General features: G+C 30.9%; 1 protein-coding gene across 1 annotated transcript; it reads left to right on the top strand.

Moving 5' to 3' along the window:
- Positions 1–3,687: 3,687 nt before the first annotated feature.
- Positions 3,688–20,616, top strand: LOC142330574 (uncharacterized). Its single transcript, XM_075375955.1, has 4 exons — positions 3,688–3,827; positions 9,682–9,891; positions 10,878–11,040; positions 20,222–20,616. Exons 1-4 carry the CDS (start codon positions 3,825–3,827, stop codon positions 20,308–20,310), a joined length of 465 nt encoding a protein of 154 aa, XP_075232070.1. The 5' UTR covers positions 3,688–3,824; the 3' UTR covers positions 20,311–20,616.
- The last annotated feature ends 2,256 nt before the right edge of the window (positions 20,617–22,872 follow it).

Raw genomic sequence — 22,872 nt, 5'->3', positions numbered from 1 at the left:
AAGCCTCTAAATTCACCTCCTCTTCCTCAAGCTTCTCTAAATTCCACCGATTCAGCTGACACCTTTTCTTCAGGTTTTTAAACCCCAATCTACATTTCATTATCACCAAATTATGGTCGCTATCAATATCTGCTCCAGGGTAGTCAACGAGTTGATTTCTAAATCTTTGCTTAACCATGATATAATCTGATATCTTGCAGTATCGCCTGGCTTTTTCCAAATGTATATTCTTCTATTATGATTTTTAAATTGGGTGTTGGCAATTACTAAATTATACTTCGTGCAAAACTCTATAAGTCGGTCCCCTCTTTCATTCCTTTTGCCCAGCCCGTATTCACCCACTATATTTCCTTCCTTGCCTTTTCCAATGCTTGCATTCCAATCTCCAACTATTATTAAATTTTCATCTCCTTTTACGTGTTTAATTGCTTCATCAATCTCTTCGTATACACACTCTACTTCATCATCATCATGGGCGCTTGTAGGCATATAGACGTTAATAATCGTTGTTGCTTTAGGTTTTGATTTTATCCTTATTACAATGATTCTATCGCTATGCGTTTTGAAATACTCCACTCTCTTTCCTATCTTCTTGTTCATTATGAAACCTACTGCTGCCTGCCCATTATTTGAAGCTGAGTTAATTACTCTAAAATCACCTGACCAAAAGTAGCCTTCCTCTTCCCACCGAACCTCACTAATTCCTACTACATCCACATTTATCCTATCCATTTCCCTTTTTAAATTTTCTAGCCTACCAACCTTTTTTAAGCTTCTAACATTCCACGCTCCGACTCGTAGAATGTTATTTTTTAATTAAACCCATAAAAAAAACTAATATATACTGATCTAATTGAAAGTTCCGTATGAGAATGAATATTAAGAAAAGTGTAGCGATAAAAAACAAGAAGCCAATGAATCTACACAAACGAATGAAGAATTAAATAAGTAAAACCGTAAAAATATTTATGTAGTATGTTAATAGAATATTGTAAAAGAAAAACTGATAGAAGAAAACAAGAATAGCAATTTCTAAGCAATTATTTAAGTAAAAATAATTGTTAATAGTAGAATGAGGTTTATCTTAAGCGTCTAGACTTCTGAAAGCTTTTCACAATATGAATAGAGGAATTTTGGGGCGGATTATGCTACGGAAAGAATATCAAAGTCGTCTAATCTCGGTTATGTAGAGCAATGAGAAGTGGCTTAGCCAGAGGAATTCTACCGAATAAGGGTGTAAAACAGGAATATTTTTTGCTTCCAACTTTTTTAATATATATATATATTTTACACTGGATACTTCAGAGCTAGAAAGAAGCGATAGATTCTGGGATATAAATGGATAATTACCGAATAGTCTTTTGCATGCAGATGATAAGGTTGTGGTGGATATTAATGAAAATAATCTACAAAGATCTATTTTTTAAGTTGCAGCAGACTTGTGCTGATTTCGTAATGAAAATAGCAACTGATAAGTGAAAGACAATGTGGCCTTTTTGTTTCGGCATCCTGTTAAGTCTAGGATAGTAATAAATGATGTCGTTTTGAAACAAGTATCGAATTTTAATTATCTTGATTATGACGTGTCCTATTTAAGAATAATGATTTTGATAACGAATTAAATAAGTTTAGATTTACACGTGGTGTTACACATAAAACGTTAAAAAAAAATAAACAACGGAGAAATAAAAATGAGGTTTTTTAAGAAAATGGGCATGAAATACGAAATTGAAGTGTGGCTTGCAACGACACAGGAAAACGTTTTAATACTGGTTGCAGAAATGAAATTTCTGAGGGCGACGGCTGGTTATACGAGACTGGATTGACAGAGGAAACAGAATATACGGCGAGAGTTGCAAGGGACTCCATTACTTGATGATATAAAATTATACAGGTCTAAGTGGTGTAGAGATATGGAAAAAATGTCTGAAGAGCGACTACCAATCAGACTACAAAATTGTAGACTGCATGGTAGAAGAGATAGAGATAGACCACTACGTAGATGGGTGCCGGAACAGGTTTTATAATATAACTGTATTTGGGTAAAGCAGAAGAATTATGATCATCTCAAAAATGAAATATCGTTTTTTTTTGCTAATCTTTACATTTAAGGGTACAACTAGTTCATACAAAACAATAAAACTTACGTATACAATGTATAAGTGCGGACGTGTGCACGTATGTGTGTTGCACTGCTTTTGAGCCGTATATCTCAGAATTAGTCAAAGTGATTTTCTTCAAATTTCGTTCACATATTTTTAAATACGGGGCATTGGTCATATTATTTTATATATATATATATATATATATATATTTCACTTTCTTGTAGACACGATAACTGCTGTAATTTTGCGCCAATCACTTTCTAATTGTTTCTTAAAAATAACCGTCCGAAAATCTCGATTAAGTTCGTTAACGGCCAAAATCGGATGGAAGTGGGGAGGCTTTTTCGAAAAAAAAAAAATATCGCTATAACTTTCTTATTAAGTAAAATATCGAATTCTTTTAAAGTTAAAGTTCCTACTATTCTTTCGATAAGAGCCTAAAAATTATATAAGAAAGGTTTTTTGATATCACCAACCATTGGCCCAGGGGGTGGAAAAAATGGGGTTCGAAGACCTCCCAAAATAAAAATTACACCTCCCTTAACAGGCATAGTATCGAATCGGTTTAAAGTGGTTAACATTACCTAAAACTTATGTCTGAAACAATTTTTGATATGACCAACCCTTACGGTAAAGGATGACCAAAATGTTGCTGGAATTGTAAGAAGATGGAGCTTGTCGTATGCTAAACATGTTAAAATTTTTTTAACATGCAACCGTGGCCGTATTGAGTAAAATTGAAGTTTTTTCTTAACTTTAGGTGGAAATATTTTTTATTCCATACTTAGCACCGGTGAAATCTACCTCCGCTTTCCGGCCTGCCGAAAGGATTTTTTTATATTTTTATATTTATTTATTAATAATTAAATTACTTATGTGTTTTTGTAATTTATTTTTGTTACAGATGTAGATTTTTTTATTTTATATTTAATAAGAACATTAAAAAATTATTGGTCTTATTAAGAACATTAAAAAATTTCGTTACCAAATTTTTTTTTTAATTTTACTAGTACATTTTGTTATTATTTTATAAAATAATGAAATTCTTTTGTTATAAAAATATAAGTCACACCCTTAATTTTTGAAATGAAATGAAAACTTTATGCAAGGTATTGTATGACTTGACCGGCGTAACCGGGAATGTCATGCAATGCTACACCAGGTATTTTAAGAAGCTAATTATTAATTAAGAGGTGATATTGATGAAAATCAGGATTTTTGCATGGGTGAACTTTTAAGGAAATTAATTTATATTTTAGTTTACCGAAAATACTTAATTAAATATTCTTTCAACCTGAGGCTTGTAAAATGAGCGATTTTATAGTCGTACGATATGAAGTATTAATTTAAATATTCCTAAGTAATTTATAATTAATAAAACTAGTACGTATGTTAATAATAGTTAAAATTTTTATCCCTTCTTTTATATAATGTAAAGATTGTTAGTTTATTATTTTTGTGCACTCTGTTAAGCTTAAGTCAATATTCACTCTTTTTTATAGATAAGTAACAGTTCATTTAAGATAAATAAAATAAAATTATATCTTTTATTAATTAAAAATATTCTATCAGTTGTTGTTATTATTATTACAGAATCTTTCTATTAATTTTAATTAATATACATCTAATTTTTAAATGTAAATGTGAATTTCTAGTCAAAAAAGTTAAAATATTTCTAGTCATAAAAGTTAAAAACGGTTTCAAAAATTAAAAAAATCAATGGTAAGCAACACATTTTACATAAATAATATATATATAATTTTCTTTTAAAATCGATTGATTTAGGTTGATTTTTAAAATACATTTCTCGGATTACATTTAAATGATTTATAATAAAATCACAATAGATAAACCTGCAAAGTTTGAACAAGGTTATAGTAATTACATGACATTTTAATTGCGGTTACTTACAAGAAATTTTACAAATTAATAATGTAATTTATATATTTTACGAATATTTAGTCATTTCTTGTTAATGTTACATAAAATAAACAGTAAGATTAGATTTAAATAGACTAAGAGTAATTTGTTAATGCGTCCACTTAACAGTATCAATGCAAGAAAAGAAGATAATATTTTTAGAAATCGAAATACAAGTTATTGTAAAAAATGCATTTTTTATAATTTTTTGTAATGCTTTCATTTATAGTCGCATCAACAATTAAAGTCATTAGTGACTTATCAGTGTAATGTAACTGTGCAGTCTTGAACAAACTCAGGTCGACTACTCCTGAGATGCGTGGTTAATTAAAACCCAACCACCAAAGAACACCGGTATCCACGATCTAGTATTCAAATCCGAATAAAAGCAAACTCTACTTTCATTAGGATTTGAATATGAGAACTTCGACTTCAAAATCAGCTGATTTAAGACGACGAGTTTACCACACTAGACCAGCCCCGGTGGGTTCAAAAAATGTATTAATTAACAATTAATACATTTTTATGTTAATTAAAAATGATTAACATCTTAAATGTTAATTAAAAATTAACATTTTTATAGATGTTAATTAGAAAGAGAAAAACATTGAAGATTTATACTAAACACTTTTCAAAAAGAAGGTAAAATATACAGGTATGTATATATTCTATTGCAGAATAATTAAATTATTATTAAAAATAATAATTTTAATTTGTTTAATTACAGTAATAGATCAATTAATCTAATCATATTAACAAATTAAAATTGTTATTTAATTAGCAAAATACATATTATTTAGTTATCTAATTACATACGTTAAATGCTAAACTATGGAACTGATTTAAATGAGATTATTTTTAATTAATTAATTTATATTCAGCTAAAATTGAGAAATTGACCCAATCGGCTGGTTCGTCAAGAATTCTGAAATGCATGATTATCTGGGGATTCCGTATGTTCGGGATGATATTGGCAGTTTCAAATCTGAATACATGTTTAGGCTAGACATTTAAATTCCCTTGCTTTGAACCTGCTATACAACGATGATACCATGATTGAAAAGGGTTCATGTGCTGGATCTTAGAAGTGATCGTTGAAGATACTCTATTTTCATGTTTTTTTCTTTATCGGTACGTTTTTACTTGTGTAATTATCTGTTTCTGTTATTATTTTTTATTTCAATTATACTATCTATTTACTGTTTTTAATTTAATGTTATTACTATTTGTCGTATTCTTGCTTTGCATTAACCTATATTCGCTTATTTCGTCAGCCTTTTATTTATGTCTGTGTTTAATTTTCTATTTTTTCGTTCATCAATCTCTATTCATATATGCATGAGGATTTTTTATTTGATAAAAAACATTGCGTGAGAAAACTGAATCGGTTGGATACATGGGATCCATAAACTGAACAAGTTTAACCCAGTGATGATAGTGATTTTGACATGAGTATTTATTGGATCTTAATAGCTACTGTAAGTATGTTTATTAACATGGAAGTTTCTATTATTTTAATTATTTAACGTTGGTGGGGGTGGGAGGTCATCATTGGATGGGCCTCTCTCATGTGATATTTTAACATATTATTTACTTATGGTTTCGTCAGCAGAAACCGATTGAAAAAAAAAAAAAAACAAAAAAAAGACTACGTAACTAAAACAATATAGGCTGGCCTCTCGCTAGCGATACAGACTGCTGTCAAATTAAGGCAAATATAAAGCAAAACGATAAATTTCAAGCCTAGTGAAACGGATATGCCATAATCTCACTTATTTAGTTTGTTGATTTGGTGAAAAATATCACTGGTTTCCCAATGTTTTCAGAATGAATCTACACTGTTGTAAGGAAGTAAGAGTATTATAAAAACTTTAGTTTTTTGCCTATTACGTCATACACCGGCCAACCTACAGTGTTCTTATTCTTCAATGTATGAACACGATATATATCGGTTATATCGGTTTTTATCGGTTAGACGATATCTGCAAGATTTGTTGAATCCGGTCGTGTTCGCGAATTCATAAATCATTTCGTAAAAAGTTATTAAATATTTTATTATTCTTTTGTTATATTTTATTGCCATTTTTGATATTTATGGTATAGAACTGCGTTGGATATTTCAAGACATTTAAAAAAGCTGACAACACAGTGTAAGATTTTACCGTCACACGGTTATTTATAAATAAAATACAATTTAATATCTTAATGACGTATTAAAAAATCCCACACTATAATTACAAATAATAATATTGGCTTAAGCTTAAAACCGCAAATTTTAAACTAAAAAAAAAAAGGTATTAATAAAAAACTTTTGTTTTTAAAGCAGTCGTGATTACAGTAAAAAAGGGAAAGAAAAAAATGTTAAAAAATGCATGACATTTGGGTTGGTCCGGTCACTTAGTGGGGCTTAAAGCTTAATTAAAGATTAATTTTTATGCGTAAGTAGACCACAATCGAAGAAACCACAAGGAAAAACAAAAATTATAGCGATCACAACAAAGCTTCAAAGTTTAGAGCATTTTTTGGGGTGGAGTGCGATTGTGCAAAAATTCTCTTTGAAAATATTATTATTTTTTAATTGTTAACGAACGTGCCTAAGAAAAATATGACCTTAATTAGGTGAAATCTTGAGATACTGAGTACAACTTTGCTCTACAGCGTCACCCTCTTGACCTTATAAGCTGATTTAGAGGGCTAAAACAAACACACACACACACGCACACATACACACACACACACACACACACACACACAGACACACACACACACACATGTACATATGAACATTAACATCCGGAAAATTTCCATCGGGTTTTTTGAGTTTAGGTGGAAAACGTAAAGATCCCATGAAAACTGCATATTCCCAAATCTGTATTTATATTAGTTTATATATTAATTTTGTTTCACGTCGCTCCAGTAGTTGTGTGGTGTAAGTGAGAACGTGTAGGATTCGTAACCATGCACTCGTTGGTTCCAATCCGACTTCATATTCATATATTTTTTTAAACTTTTTTTTAAATTTAAATATACTTATTGATTTATTAATAATTATTAACCTCTGTAAAAATTTTTGAATCAAAAAGTACATCAAATTTTATTTCATTAATAAGTTCTGATTTTTTTATTTTTTATTTTATTGTTATTGAATTATTATTTATTGTAATTATTTTTACAATAGGAGGTTAATAAATTTATTAATAAATCAATAAATATATATTAAAAAATAAATAAAATTAAATATATGTGTATGAAGTCGGATTCTAACTTAAGCGCTTTCCCCTTGTAAGATCAAAATATTTCATTAATTACAATTTTATTTGACTATAACTCTGGAACCAGTGAAAATAAGTACCACTTGATTATTGATATATTGTTAAAAAGCTCTCAATGAGGGCTTATTTCTCCAGTTAACAAAAAGTCCGAAATCAAACTTTTTGTGATTTTGGGCTTTTTTGGACATTCTAAGTCAGTCAACTACTTGTTACAACAATCCTAAATCCAAAATTTCAACATTCTGCAGCTAATCGTTTTTGAGTTATTGATTATTTTACAGTTTTGAGTTTTGGTTATTTTACAATTATCGTTTTTGAGATACATACGTACGTATGCATCTCAATGTTTCGTCGAGACGTACAGACGTCACGCCGAAACTAGTCAAAATGGGTTCAAGGGTGGTCAAAATGGATATTTCCGTTGAAATATCTCCCACGCCGAAACGCGGACGAACGACTCCTTCATACGTCTAACGGGCCATGCCCAGCAGCCAACAATGCCTTTGCCTCTTTCCTGCGGATTATTTCGTCAATCATATCATCGATCTCATTCCACTCATCCAGACAGTACCTTGTTGATGATGTTACATATTATTCCATAACTTTTTTTTTCTTTTTTTTTGTTAATGATGAGGTGGGGTAACCCCAGTTACGGACAACGTGTCGGACTCGCTACAGGTTTCGCAAGATGTTAATAATGTGCATATGTATACCTGCGCCCTACTGACTAAACCTAACCACCTCACCAACTCCCCCCCCCCTCGGAGGGGGGGACCGGATCCGCAATTAAGCATTACTCAGCCCCAGGGGATGTCTTCGAACTCGGGGATCCGGAGTCCCCGTGTATCATTACTGCCGCCCATCTAGGCGGCAGTAATCAGCTCCACAGGAGGCTATCCTTCACCCCCTCGCAATCCAATCATCTTCACCTCAACACAGGGCTTTATTACAGCTACCTTTAATCCTGAGCGGAAATCACCTTCATACGCGCCGTGGCATCCCAACAGTTAATCTCTCAGTCCTCTTTTTGGTCAACTGCTCCCCTGACCTTCTGACGCATTACCGAAACGATAAATTTCGATATAATATCGTAGTGACCAGCGACCTTCACTGCTGATCATTCTGCTAATTATGTTATCAAAATCCTTGTATGTATAATTAACGAAGTCGGTAAATCTCGGAATTGAAAATATTTCCAGGAAATCATTATTTTAAGATTTATTTCATCGCTAAAGGTGTGTAACTAACTATTGTTAGAAACTGAAATTGACTTCTTTCTTAATACTAAATGGTTCGCTCGTTGCTTCTTGCAAAAAATTTTGAATAGAGTTTTGTAAAAATTGGAAAATTAGTTGGATCTGTTAATCACAACATACTCGAATGACCCTTAAAATGCTGGAATAAGTATTGGACGTTGTGGAATTGGACATTTTTTTGTTTAAAAATTTGTTAAGATCTTATACGGATAGATTAATAGTACGAATTTGACAGGAAAATTGTGATATGTATATAAATATGCGATTAATGAATTTTTGTCGAAAAATTTATGGATTTTATTTATGATCACGAGTAAACAGTTACAAGGGACGCCCTCACATCGTTCATCTTTCTTATTCCTTTACCCCAAACCTTTCTTTATTTGATAATCATTATCTTCAATTACCTCTATCCTCCCTTTTCTCTCTTCATCATTATCCAAGTCTCACATCCATATATATTTCCAAAAAAAGGCCCTTAAATATTTTCCTTAATCCTACTATTATCTTTATATATATAAATATATATATATATATATATATATATATATATATATACGAGTATATTTCCTTTTTCCTTAATGAGTGAAGACAATGTGTATAACAGTATTCCTTTTTTTTCTCTTTTTTTTTACAGAAAAGGATACAGCATTGGAGTTATAGCACTAGACAGATTTGCTTTTTCTGATCGTAATGATATTCAATATACTGCCAGCCACGGTGGTGAACAGAGTAGATCTGAATGCCACATATTTCTGTGATTTCTGCATTTTGATACGTAAGAGTACATTCGGCTCTGTGAATAATGGCGATGTCATTTTATTCCTTACTGCTTTTGTAATTCTGGCATGAGATTCTTGTTTTTTTCTTAGGAATGACCACACAAATTTCGAGAGCTTTATAACAAATCATCTATAACCATAGTGATTATACGCTTAACACACACACACACACACACACACACACACACACACGCGCGCGCGCGCGCGCGCGCGCGCATATCATGCACAAACCTCGATTAATATTAAAAATGTCACTTTTCTATCCTTGTCTTATTAATTATGATACTCAAAAAATAATTAATTACAAAATTTACACTTCATATATTTTTTTTAAATTTATTTTTAGGTAAAATTAAATGAATACAAAATAATATGGTTATTATGTTACATACATTTACCGATAACAATAAGCACAATCATGAAAACCACAAAGTATCCTTCACAGTACGATATTGATTGGATAGAAATAAAACGGATTATAAAGATTGCAGATTGTGAAGAAGATTTGGAACCGCTTAATAAAACAGTCCTTTTAAGGCAATACAGATACGTAAGGGTAAGTTTGTCAAATATTTTTATATGTGTAATTCTAATTTCTCTGGTTAACAAAGGAAGTCACCTATGTTTAAGATATAAAACGTTGTATAAATTTGTAATTAATAAATAAAAAGAAAGATTATAGAATATATCAGAGAAAATCCTATTATATTCTATTATAATTTTGTTAAGTATTTGTTTAAAACAGCAAGAAAAGAAAAAATTGCAGGAAAAATTACTTTTTTGGTATATGCACTCATATATTTAATATTCTTATTTATCCTTATAAAATTTCAAGTAATTGTGATAATTATTTTGATTATAATTGGTGTTAAAAAAAATATTATATCTGGAACAGAACATAAATAATATTTTTAAATCAGTAAACAATACTGTAAAAGAAATCTAAAAAAAATGCCATTATTTGTAATAGATTTTGAAAAGAAAGAAAAATATTAATGAAATCTGAAACTCATTAAAAAAGCCTTTCAGTTTACACTGTTGTGATGTAGCAACCATTTTGAGTAGTATAATATAATATGTAACATATCATTCTGAATTATTCAAACGATAAGTATCTGAAAATTTTAAGTCATCACTTTGTAATGAAAGTACTCGTGCGGAGAGTACTATAATTTCAAAATTACAAAAATAATAAATAATAATAGCTTTTATAAGACCATTATTTATTTTATGACTATTAATTTTCATTTTTTCTATTTATTTATTATTATTATTATTTAATAAACAAGAGGCTTTTATAATTAAAATCACTTTATGATAAATTCATTTTATAGAATATAAAAAATGCCAAGCGTGACCGAGATAAAAACCCAGAACTTTCCGGGTGAAAGGGTAAAAAATAAACAACAAAAATAGTCCGTAACGACACACTGGAACAGAGTTATATAAATAATAACAACTTATAAATTATACAACTTAACATGATGTTAATTATTCTTTTTTCTCTCTAGAAAATAAACAAAAGTTTTATCTTTGTTTTAGTCGAAGATGCTTATAGAACAACCTAAATATTGGGCATGGGTAGAGAAGAAAATTAAAGACATAAGATCGCGTAATTACAATGAAATGGTGACAAATTTTAGCAAAGAATATGAAAAACATCTAAGAAGAAAAGAAAAAAATAAAGAAAGGCGAAACAGAAGAGGTAAGATGAAAGAAGGTATACGTATTTATTAGATATGGTTCAATTAACTTTTCTCATCTTTAAGAATAATCTAAAATCATTTGAATAAAACACATTGTGTTAAAAAAAATTTACGAGAGGTTACAGTAAGGTAAAGACCGTTTCACTGTAAAAAAAAATCTATTCTGAAAACTTTATAAATATATTTTATTTCTCTTAAACTACATACCTTATACTGTTTTTCTTTACAATCGCCACATGAATTAAGTAAGACATTTATCGTAGCGATACATCAGCTTCAATATACCCTAGTCGTATTCTTCTGCCCCACTTCATTCAGCCACTGATTGATTAACAACATTTTTAAGTTCATTTTCACCCGCGAATCGCTTACCACTCAAAACTTCTTTCAATTTCCCAAACAAATGGTAATCAGAAGGAACAAAGTCCGTCCGGATTATATGGTGAGTGATCGTAAATTTCCCATCCAAATGTTTTCAGTAAACCACGTGTCGGTTCCGCAACATGTGAACATGCATTATCGTGCAGCAGGACGACGCCATCGGTCAGCTGCCCACGTCGTCGATTTTGAACGGCGCGCCATAACTTATCTAGAGTTTCGCAGTAAGCTTCTGCATTTATAGTCGTTCCACGCGGCATGAAATCAATCAGCAGTATGCCAAACCGATCCTAAAAGACTGTGGCCATCAGCTTGGTCCAAACGGCTGTGGCTTGACCTTTTTGTTGTTGATTGAGCATGAACAACCATTGAGAATGACCCAGTCCTATCATCCTATTATATAATGACAAGAGTCCTATTACTCAACACCTCAAAACTGCACACCATACGCCTATTTTTATGAGCTTAGGGGAAATTTAAAAAGAACGTGCGGGGTTTTCAGAACCCCAAATCCGTTGGCTCTGACTATTAATATACGCACTAAGCTGTAACCAAACTTCATCTGTTAAATATATCATAATGTATTGATATGCCAATGCTACCTCAAATGAAGTCCATGAACCATTGACAACAGTGAACCCTTTTAGCATAATCAGCATTAGTTTGTTCATGGAAAACCTACATTCGATACAGACAAAATTTCAGCATTTTCTTCGCTGCAGTGTGGGAAGAAAATGTTATTTTCCTAGGTTATTAACAAATTTTACAAGATCTTTTAACTGCCATTTTAATATCTTCTACGAACCTTTGTCGTTAAAACTGACAAATATCGGACCCGTTTTTGGTCTAACCGAACCTGTTTTACAAAATGTTTTAACTAACTTCTGAACAACACTTTTTACTGGTACTTCCTTTCCAAATTTTTCCATGAAATTTCGCAGAAACACAAGAAATTTCGTTGCTAAATAAGATTCCATCAAAATATATGTTCTTCAACAATTGACCGTATTTTAATAAACAACAACACACGATTACGTAACGTGGTTCAAATGCCAACGCTCGATACAGATTGGTAATATTCAAATGTGCAGGTAATATACAATCTTCACCACTCCGATTCAAGTCATACTAATTTTCCACATTATTTTATCCGTCTTTTTAAGTTGAACTCCTGTAGATGCGATAATTAAAATACTTTAACAATATTATAAAGCGTTAATAACACCAATTATATACAAAACCGCATCTTCCAATTTTAAAAATTTTGTATAAACTTTGTTGTTTACGAACTGTATAAAATTTAGATGAATTCCCGGGATTTAGCATTTTTTAACTGTAATTGAACAATACAATTATATTTTTACCGCCCTCATGCTTTACAAATAAACGTATTTCCTAAAGGTCATCGGCTAACTAAAGAAGGAAGTTATTCAAATCTCAAGTATTAGGTTGCAAGTGAATTTTAAATGCCAAGAGATTTACTTACATGTTATTAACAGGATCCGTAATTGATCGATGCAATTAATTTTTTTACGGGTTATTAAAATTTTTAAATAATCTTACTGTGAAAACATTATCTGAAAACTGATCTCGGAAATTAGCGGGTGACACCTTAAAATATAAATTAATTAAGGTTGCGATGAATTTTAATCGCCCAGGAATTTACTGTTTATTAACCGTAATTGATCAACAAATTAAATTTTTTACAGCCCTGACATTTTACAAATATACCTATGTCCAATATATCATATATTTAATGAGCAAGGAAGTTAGAGGATAAAACCGTAAAATATTAAGTAAAATTGTACGTACTTGAATTTTAACTACCTTTTCCTCATGAGATAAAAATATCCTTTGTCTTTAAAAAAGTATTTTATCTTAAAGAGAAACGTGCCCAGTTATTTATATGACTGTGAAAAACACTGTACTGAGGCAGTATTTGTTCAATATCATAAGTATCAACGAAACACTGCTTCGCCACCAGTAAAGTGGTTTTAAGATATCTAGGATTATCTCTCTGCCGTGTTATTGAGATTCGTACTGGGTTACGACCAACAAGAAACTCTCTTTGACACTATATTACCAGTTAATAAATAGATACTATTAATCAAAATTATTGCTAATGTAACATCTCCTTTCAAATTATGAATTTAAAATGTAAGGGTACATTATGAGACTATAATGATAACCATTAATGCACAAGTCCGAACTAAGTTACGAACGAATCTAGACGAGTGTCATAAACTTCATAAACAATACATTTTTATGGCGATAAGTTATTAGTCATAAGTTCTACCATTTCTTTAATATCGATCGGTCTTAAAGACATTTCTTCCTGTGAATCTGACATAATTAATAAAAGGATAAACTTATCCTTTTACGGTAGTTATATAATAATTCCTTTTGTCTTTTCCGCTAAGATCGCTATAGTTCTACGTTTAGTACTGCTTATCTTTAAAAAATACGCTAAAAAATATTTTTAATAGTAACATAAAAGAAAAAAGATATATAAAACAGTAATGGTATATACAAAATAAAATGTAAATGCAATAAAATATACATTGGACAAACGGGAAGAAATTAAAAATTAAGATATAACGAACGCATGAGATCTTTAAAAAAAAATAAAATTATTTTAATTATGCAACGCATTTAATAAAACAACGACATACCCCGTAGAAAATGGAAAAATCAACGAAATTAATTCACAAGTATGTTAAAGCAAGAATGAACATTTTAGAAAATTCAGAAATCTTTAAATTAAAAAGTAACAATAAAACGATCAATAATCAATCGGATGTCTTTTTCAAGAACCTCAATTTTTTGAAAGCAGGAAATAGATAAATAAAATTAAAAGATAAGCATAACCATTAATAACAAAGAAACAAGAAGAAGACCAGATTAAGGCATGACGTCAAATAAAGGGAGAGGCGTTAACTAAACGCTATATTAAGATTAACAGAAATTTAAAAGTACTAGTGCAATAAGTTTTTACAATGGAGTGATTCCGAAACGCGTCAACATATAATAACATGATGAAGCTAAGAAAGGTAAGTAGTACTAAACATTGAAAAAAAAGTAGTTTATCCTATTTGTGTACTTTGAAATTAACCTCTGGTTGGTAACTACTAATCTAAATGGATTAAAATTAAAGTAAAAAAATAGCTGACACATTAAACAATACTCGCTTCTGATTGGTCAGGGGGTTTAAAAGAGTAATTTTTATTGGTATCGTAATGAAAATCTGTTTTATAATGATTCTCATTATGGTAAAAGCCGCGTAATTCAAACATTATATTACAGTCGTAGAAATAATTTAATACAATTCATTTTCAATTTCAATACAATATAATACTGTTTTTATGAGATGGAACACATATATTTTTCAAGAACCTCAATTTTTTGAAAGCAGGAAATAAATAAAATTAAAAGATAAGTATAACCATTAATAATAAATAAACAATAAGAAGGCCAGATAAGGCACTCACAGAGATAAGGTTGTCACAGAGAGTAACAACTTTGAAAAATAACGTGAAGTAAATTTAATCATGAAGTATCGATATAATATAATAATCCAAGCTTGAAAATCGGATCTCATACTTTGTAAACTTTATTAATGTTAGAGGTAAGTGCAGTTCTGATTGATGACATACTAGTACTAATGTGGTATTTATTGGTTAATGATACGTGCAATCAGTATTACTTTAAAGAAGAGTCAGTTTTATTACGCTTGAAGGTAAAGTTAACAGTAAAATTAAGGTTACATCTGAAACATTAAAGTTGTTAATATAATAATATTAATTGTTTTTATTAACACGAACAAATGAAATAAAGTAGAAAATGTTTTTAAAATATATAACAGGAAATTTCAGTAACCAGTCTGAGTAACACTCAATCATTCGTTGAAATCTAATGTGCTTTTCTTTAAATAATCTAATGAACTTGTATTTTAAATTCAGTAAGAGAATATGGAGAAAGATGGAAGATAAAGTATCTCATTTAGTAACCGGCAGTATGCAAAGTTACCTGTTATATCAATACTATTGACTACAGTATTTTCCAAATACATTAAACACACATAAAGAAGTTTTAAGAAAACAAATTCTAACTTTTGGGTAGCGTAAGAACAAAACCATATAATCACTATCCGTTTTAGTAATGAAGTATTTATCGTTAATGAGTTTATAACTCATTATTACGAAAACAATTTAAATGCATATCCAATGAAATATTACTAACCATAAGAAGTAAACAATAATATCATGAATGAAAAACAAGCATTGAAGTTGTTTTTTTTTTCTCTTTTTATGAAATTAGATGATTATATATAAATAATAACTCATATTCATGGTTTCTTGACCAATTTACATATAAATAAGAAATTCACGAAAATAGCACAATCTATGATATAAACAAAAAGTTGGAAGATGTTCATACAATTGTAAGTTTATGACTTTTAATTAAGCACTAAACACTTATAGAATAGTACGAAAGCTTTACTGTAACTAATATTTCGGATTCACTGTTTTTGAAATAAAGAAAGAAAATTTTGACTTTACAAAACTATTGCTTATATTTCGATAAATACATTTTGTGACTTTCAGGAATTTTTCGTCACGATAGCAATCTTGTTAATATCTATTTCCCTCTAATATTATGCTTGTTTGAATGTGTATGTGTGCGCGCGCGCGCTTTTAAGAAGAATACAATTTTAGATAATTTTCTCTCACACAAAAGTATCAACGAGGAGGGTCATTAAACAATAAAGCAACAAATGACGACAGCGGAAAAACTACTAAATAAATATACTGAAGTTGTCTGTTCAAATTGACACTCCTGACACAAAAAGTATCAGTTGTTTGAAAAGAATTTCCATTATTATAACTCTTTTAACCTATTTAAAAAAAAAAAAGAGTTACGTATTCTACCTTTATATATTTTTTTTATGTTTGTTGGCGCATAATGTTTTTCCTATTAATCCGGTTAAAATAAATCTTGTTGAAATAGAAGCATCTCGATTTCCCCCCCCCCCCAGAGGAGGGAGAAGATCCCGCCTCGTAGCGTGTCTGGTCGTTACACCACCCCCTCCTTTCCTTGCCAGTTGTGGATTTAACGGAGGTCATCTTCTTTCCCTGAAACTCATCACATTCCACAGTGTTCAGTCCGGCCTCGTGAGATGCCACCGGTGCAGATGCCCCGAAGGACATCTACATCAGTAATTTCGCCCCAGTAACAGGTTAGAGAAGCAGCAGATTAGTCAAGTAACAATAGCGGCAGAAACCGCAAGGAAATGTAAACTCTGCCAGGTCCACACCATCAATAAGTACGGCAACCCAGTCTAAGACTGAGACTAGCGAAAATAAGGACACATCCACTCTTGTCCGATGCGGAAGCGACTCTGCTAACAGAGTCTTACCACTAGAAGCCCGCGGTCGAAACTTTATGCTGCCAAAGAAGCGATTTCGGCATCGCAAAAATAAACCTACAGCCCTCCGCATCAGAGAGGAGATGGATCACAATTCACAAGTGACCTGGCAGATCACGCATCTTGCGATGGGCGTTGTTGAAAACAACCCCGAGACTCGCAAGACCAAATTTCTAATTCTGCGTACAAACACCAAGCTTCAACGAAGGATACTAACTATCCAAGGAATTATAATACAATTCTACCGCACGTAAGTAACAGCAACAGTCCTTAAAAAGTCTCTTTGCGCAATCTTTTACAGTTGACGCACGACGGAGCCTCGGCTTTCTGCGGACAGTCGTCGCGCTTGTGACCCTCCTCGCCACAATGCGCGCTGACCGACGCATACTTATGAATTTGGCTCTGTGACCAAAACGACAGCACTTAAAGCACCTTTGTACATCCACGTACTCCTTAACTCTACAGGATGTGAGATCAACGTACAACCTACCCTCAGACACAAACTTCTTAAAGAGACCAGCGCCAAGTTCAAAAACACCGTGATACCACTGGGAATCACGCCTGTCAGTTTTGAAGAGTAGCCTACACTCTTCTCTGAATTCGGCCTCATCCATTTCGGTGCTCTGCTCCCTCACGAGAGACAGAACCTCCTCATCGGATAGCCGCCGGTCAATGTCGTAGACAATGACCCGAGGCCTACGCTTTCACTTCGGGTCGACCTTAACCTCGAGCTTCTTTACCTCAGAAGACTCCGAGATGACTTGGACTGTCTCCTTGTCATTCGCAACCACTACCAGACTACCACTATCAATTCAGTACATCTTACGAGGAGCCGCATGTGGAACTGATGATTTTCCAATAACTGTGTACTTCAACCATAGAGTTATTGGAAAATCAATATCCTAGTCGGACAACCTGGGCTCTTTTATCCATCCTAAGTTACAAAGTATTGCATCAATAACTTTAGAAAGTCCGCGAGATTAAAATTATATTAAAGTCAGTAAGGACTTACGGGGCATGCTCTATGTATCAAGAGAAGTACATAAAATTTTCACTTTATACTGATTGTCCAAGATATCCTGATTTGCTGCCTTATCTTGAGCTTTTTCCGGTCTCTACGAAGAGCGACTAGAAAATCATCCTTGAGTTGTCTACTAGTCTTAGTAGACCCCTCAGGCTTGTTCACGAAAGTAACTTCGGGCTGCTTCGAGGTTTGACTAGTCTTGAAATAGAAGCAGCTGTTTTTCAGGGTGGTACAATGATGTTGAAAAATGCTTTTACACATAAAAAGAATCGGTGTGAAAATTGACAAAATAATTTTCGCCGTCCGGCGGGTAGGTAAGGAATCCTGATATTCTATATGTATGCATCACGTTAGAAGATGTTTGGTCTTCTGTAGGGCAGATTATGTGATTTTCTGCACAAGATATGTAGCACCGTTAATAAAATCATCAAAATCGAGATATCTCGTTTTAAAGTTTTCAAATCCAATAAACATTAAATATAATACACAGTACCGGCAGGGATAGTGGGAATCTTATAATTCGATGTACGCATCACCTTACATGGTCTGATGTCGGTTCCATTTTTTGTTTTTTTAAATAATTATTTTTATTCCAAAATTTCCGCTCCGCTTGAAACGTATATCATGGAAAAACGAAGTGCTGTGACAAGAGTTTTAATTTCTGAAATTTTAAAACCAAAGACATTTTCTGAAGGTGGAAGAAATTCAGCCGGGGTTGTTTAAACAGTACCGTAAAAAGTGTATTCATTATGAAAATTTGTTATAAGTGAATCGAACTGATTCAACCGGGCAGAACAAGTGTCATCTATTTTTATCGAACGAAAGATTGTTGGAAGTTTCGACTGACGCTTTGCAAAAAAAAAAAACGCATTAATAATCTTATTTGCAAGTGCAGAGGAGCAGAGGAATAACAATTAATGCGGTTGTTCTATGAATAGACTGTACTAATCAACACAGTAGTCGATGTCACATAAAAAAACGTAGGTTTAATACACGAGTTTATTCATACACTAGATATTGTTTTTTATAACAGTTAACTGTGGTTTTTTCGTATAGCTAAATATTTGTACATATATGTAAACATTATTGATTCATCTGATATGTAGACATTTTTGATTATTGTACATGAAACATCTGCATTGCGTACCATAAACCATATAGAATAAAAATAATTTGCGATCACTACAAGTATGATAATACGAGTATAAGATATATAAATAAAAATGAATGTTTGTTTGTTTGCCTCGTATTCTTTCCTATACAATTCATCCGATTGTGATGAAACTTTGGTGAGTTGTGCGCACGCCCGCGAAGGTATCTCAATTAGTTTGGACCCGATAATTGGCGCTGGGGTCGAGATATTTCGAAAAATTGTATTTACGGTCCGATTTGACTCGCATTCAAAATATATATTACTTACGTGAAAAGAAATATTTTTGCAAAAACTATACCCGTGGCGCCGGTGTCGAGATAGTTATGAAATAAATAAACAAATATGCAAACACTCTTTCTTCTTTCTATATACAGAAAGAAGGTAGAAGATTACGCGTGCGGACAAGAAACATATGACAAAATTTAGAGATTCGCACATTCGCGAGTCCCTCGCATCATCAGTTACTCTATATATTTTTTCAAATCATTCGTACCAAATTACACATTAAAATTTAAATTAAAAATCCTATACTATACAAAAGATTTATAATTTAAAATTGTTAATAATTAGATCCTTTACCAAATTAAAATCAAAACAAAAAAAAAAGTAATAATTGTTAATTACAATTTTTTTTTAAATTTAAATTAAAATTAAGTTAAAAATTGTATAATTAGATTAAAAAAATTTAATTTAGTTTTATTAAATGACGTCATATTTTTTTTTTATATATGCAATTTTTAATTTTAATTTTAATTAAATCTTATATATATCATAAAATATTTACTTTCAATTTTAATGTGTAATTTGGTACGAATGATTTGAAAAAATATATAGAACAACTGATGATGTGAGGGACTAGCGAAAGCGCTCTTACTTAAATTACGAAATAAGGTAGGTGTTACTTTATTTTATTATTTTGTACTTAGGTTGATCGGATTAATATAATTTGTATAATGCAGAGGAATATAATTCTCGAAAGGATCGATTTTAGGCAAATAATACATATATATATTTCAATAAATTAAAAAAAATTATACTACATACAAAATTGTCATCTGAACATTTTTTAATTATCCTACATTAGTAATTCCTATATTAAAGAACAATGTTATTTTTTGGCAGTCGTGTTTTTTAATTTTTAATATTTATGAAATAGAAAATATTAAAAGGAAAAAACTTTTATTAATATTATTTTTACAGGACAAACTACAACAGTTTCTACAACTACTAAAAATAAACTAACTCCCATTTTTATTCCAAGACTAACACTTCCAGGAAACTTTTCATAATGACGAAAAAACTTTTATAATTTCATTAAAAGATTAGAAATTTATGATACTTTAATGGAGAAGGATTATAAAGATTTTCTTCTAAATGTTCTGGAAAATAATAAACTTTGAATGGGAGGAGATTTGTGATAACAGGATTATTTCGTGATTTGAAGCTAAGGAAAATTAGCGAACAAAAAATTGAAAAGCCTTTCTGAAACTATTCATTAGGAATAATAATAATAATAAATAAATAAAAAATTATTTTTTAAATGTTGGAAGGAAATTAATTATTAATTGTAATTATTAATTAACGAAAATACGTAAGTGCAGTGGTGTATATACATTTTATATATGATTAAAATACTAATGTATAAATTAAACTTTTTTATATATTTTTTACATATTATGTTTGTTCATTATCTTAGTTATACAATCAATATAAACATTTGTAAAGTCATGAAATTATTTTAAATAATAAATACAAAACACCATATACATCCATGTACCGTGCTCACCAATTTGTCCGGAATTACTTTGCAAAATAGCTGCGTCGTATATAGACTTTAAGGTTCCAAATTGATGACATAATCATTCGAATTAAATATACTAATTAATTCATAGATCATCTGATAAAATTAGGAAACCGCCTGTGATACAAATTGTGAGTGGATCATTGCGGCTTCATCAGAAGTACCGGATGATTTTATTTAAAAATCGTACAAGATATTTTGTGTTCGACCGCTCTTGTTGTAAATGAAGATGATTATCTGTGATTAAGTGGTGACAAAAATAATTGTAATTCTACGGATCACGAAAACTCTAGCACTGACAGCAATGGTCATTACCGACCATAATTTCCTTACTTTTAATTAAATATTTACGGTATATACTGATTTACCGACATTATGTAAACAACAAATATTATTATATATTCAATTTTCTATGGTAATTTTGTTAATAAAATACAAGAAAGTAACAATTTTTTTTTTTTCAATTCTACAAACTTAAATGCGTGTCGTACACGGGTGGGCGTGGTATTGCATATGGTAAGTTTCATGTATCAAATCATTAGTGATATATATGTTACCGCGATAGATCGAGATTAGAGAATGCCAATATTTTCCGGTGAATGTCGTGACATACCAAATACATCAGTGAAAGACGGAAATATTTACTTATTCGGACCTTCGCCGGTATATGTCAGCAAACACAAATAAGTTCTGGTAGTGGTCGAAACGAATAACTATAAATTAGAAAAAGATCATCCAATACTAAAGGTAAATTTATTGCGCAAAACCCTCGTACGCCTGCGCTTATGCGAAACATAACCTACGCACGCTAATCTCGTCTAATTAACGTTAAATATACAAATTGTATACGTTATTCTTCAAAATTGGAGGCGATTAAACAAATTTACCGCATTCAGCAGCATCGATGGTGAAAGTAGAATAAAAATATTTTTATAAAATATCGCACAAAGGGCAAACTATCTGATCATTTATTTGTATCGTTATCGTTCATCCATGCAGTTAACATATTCTGTATATCTGTGTTTGTCGAAAAATACTGGCAAAGGTCTGCAAAAACAAATTTTCGGTGTTTTACCGACGTATTTGCTATTTTGTGTCAACAATCACCGCAGAATATTGACATTTGCTAGATATCGGTCTTTCACGGTAACATATATAATTTCTCCTAATTAATCTACCAAAACAAAAAAAAATTGATAAACTACCTGGTTTGGCTTAATTATTCCTTTGTAAAAAAATTTTTGGTTGTAAAAACAATTTTTGGTTATGTACGCGTATGTAATATGTTAATCTACAATAATGTTGTCCTTAAAATATATAAAAATAATTGCTATATTGTATAAAATATATATTTATTTTTATTAAAGTGATATTTTGTTGTTTTTTTTTTTTTTTTATAAATAAACTAAATTGTTATTAAAATAAAAATGTAGTGTTGTAACTTATTGCAAACAAAATCCACCTATTATTGTGATAATTTTTCAGGATACATAGTACTGAAATGCTTTTCCGACTCTAAAATTTAAAATAATTAAGAATATAGTTACGTCTTACCGGATTTGATTAAATCAATTACCGACTTAATTTTGGCAATCTTTTTTTATCTGTATTAGCGTCCTTTGCAAATTAAATTTAAAATAATTTTTATTATTAGTAACAGCAATAGATCAGGCACAAAGTTATCGGAATGCATAAATTTTGCGTTCCAGTTAAATAATTTCGGCCTACCTGAACTATTTATGTACCAATTTGTACAAATGTGATATCATTTCAATTACAATAAAAGGCATACAATTTTATCTAATAAAACGTAATTCGATGAAACTAATATTTACACAGCTATTAATATTAAATAAGTTTAATGGCCGCCATTTTGGATTTTTGTAACTTATTTATTTTGTAAAAGACGTTGTTGGGTTCATGTACATCTAATTTCATTTAAATATCTTTCTTTCTTTTTCCTGTTTAGCCTCCGGTAACTACCGTTTAGATAATTCTTCAGATGAATGAGGATGATATATGTATGAGTGTAGATGAAGTGTAGTCTTGT

This window comes from Lycorma delicatula, chromosome 9 (genome assembly GCF_047948215.1).
Source record: "Lycorma delicatula isolate Av1 chromosome 9, ASM4794821v1, whole genome shotgun sequence".
In the NCBI taxonomy this organism is placed as follows: domain Eukaryota; kingdom Metazoa; phylum Arthropoda; class Insecta; order Hemiptera; family Fulgoridae; genus Lycorma; species Lycorma delicatula.
The sequence above is the reverse complement of the archived record's forward strand: the minus strand, read 5'-3'. Positions and strand labels throughout refer to the sequence as shown.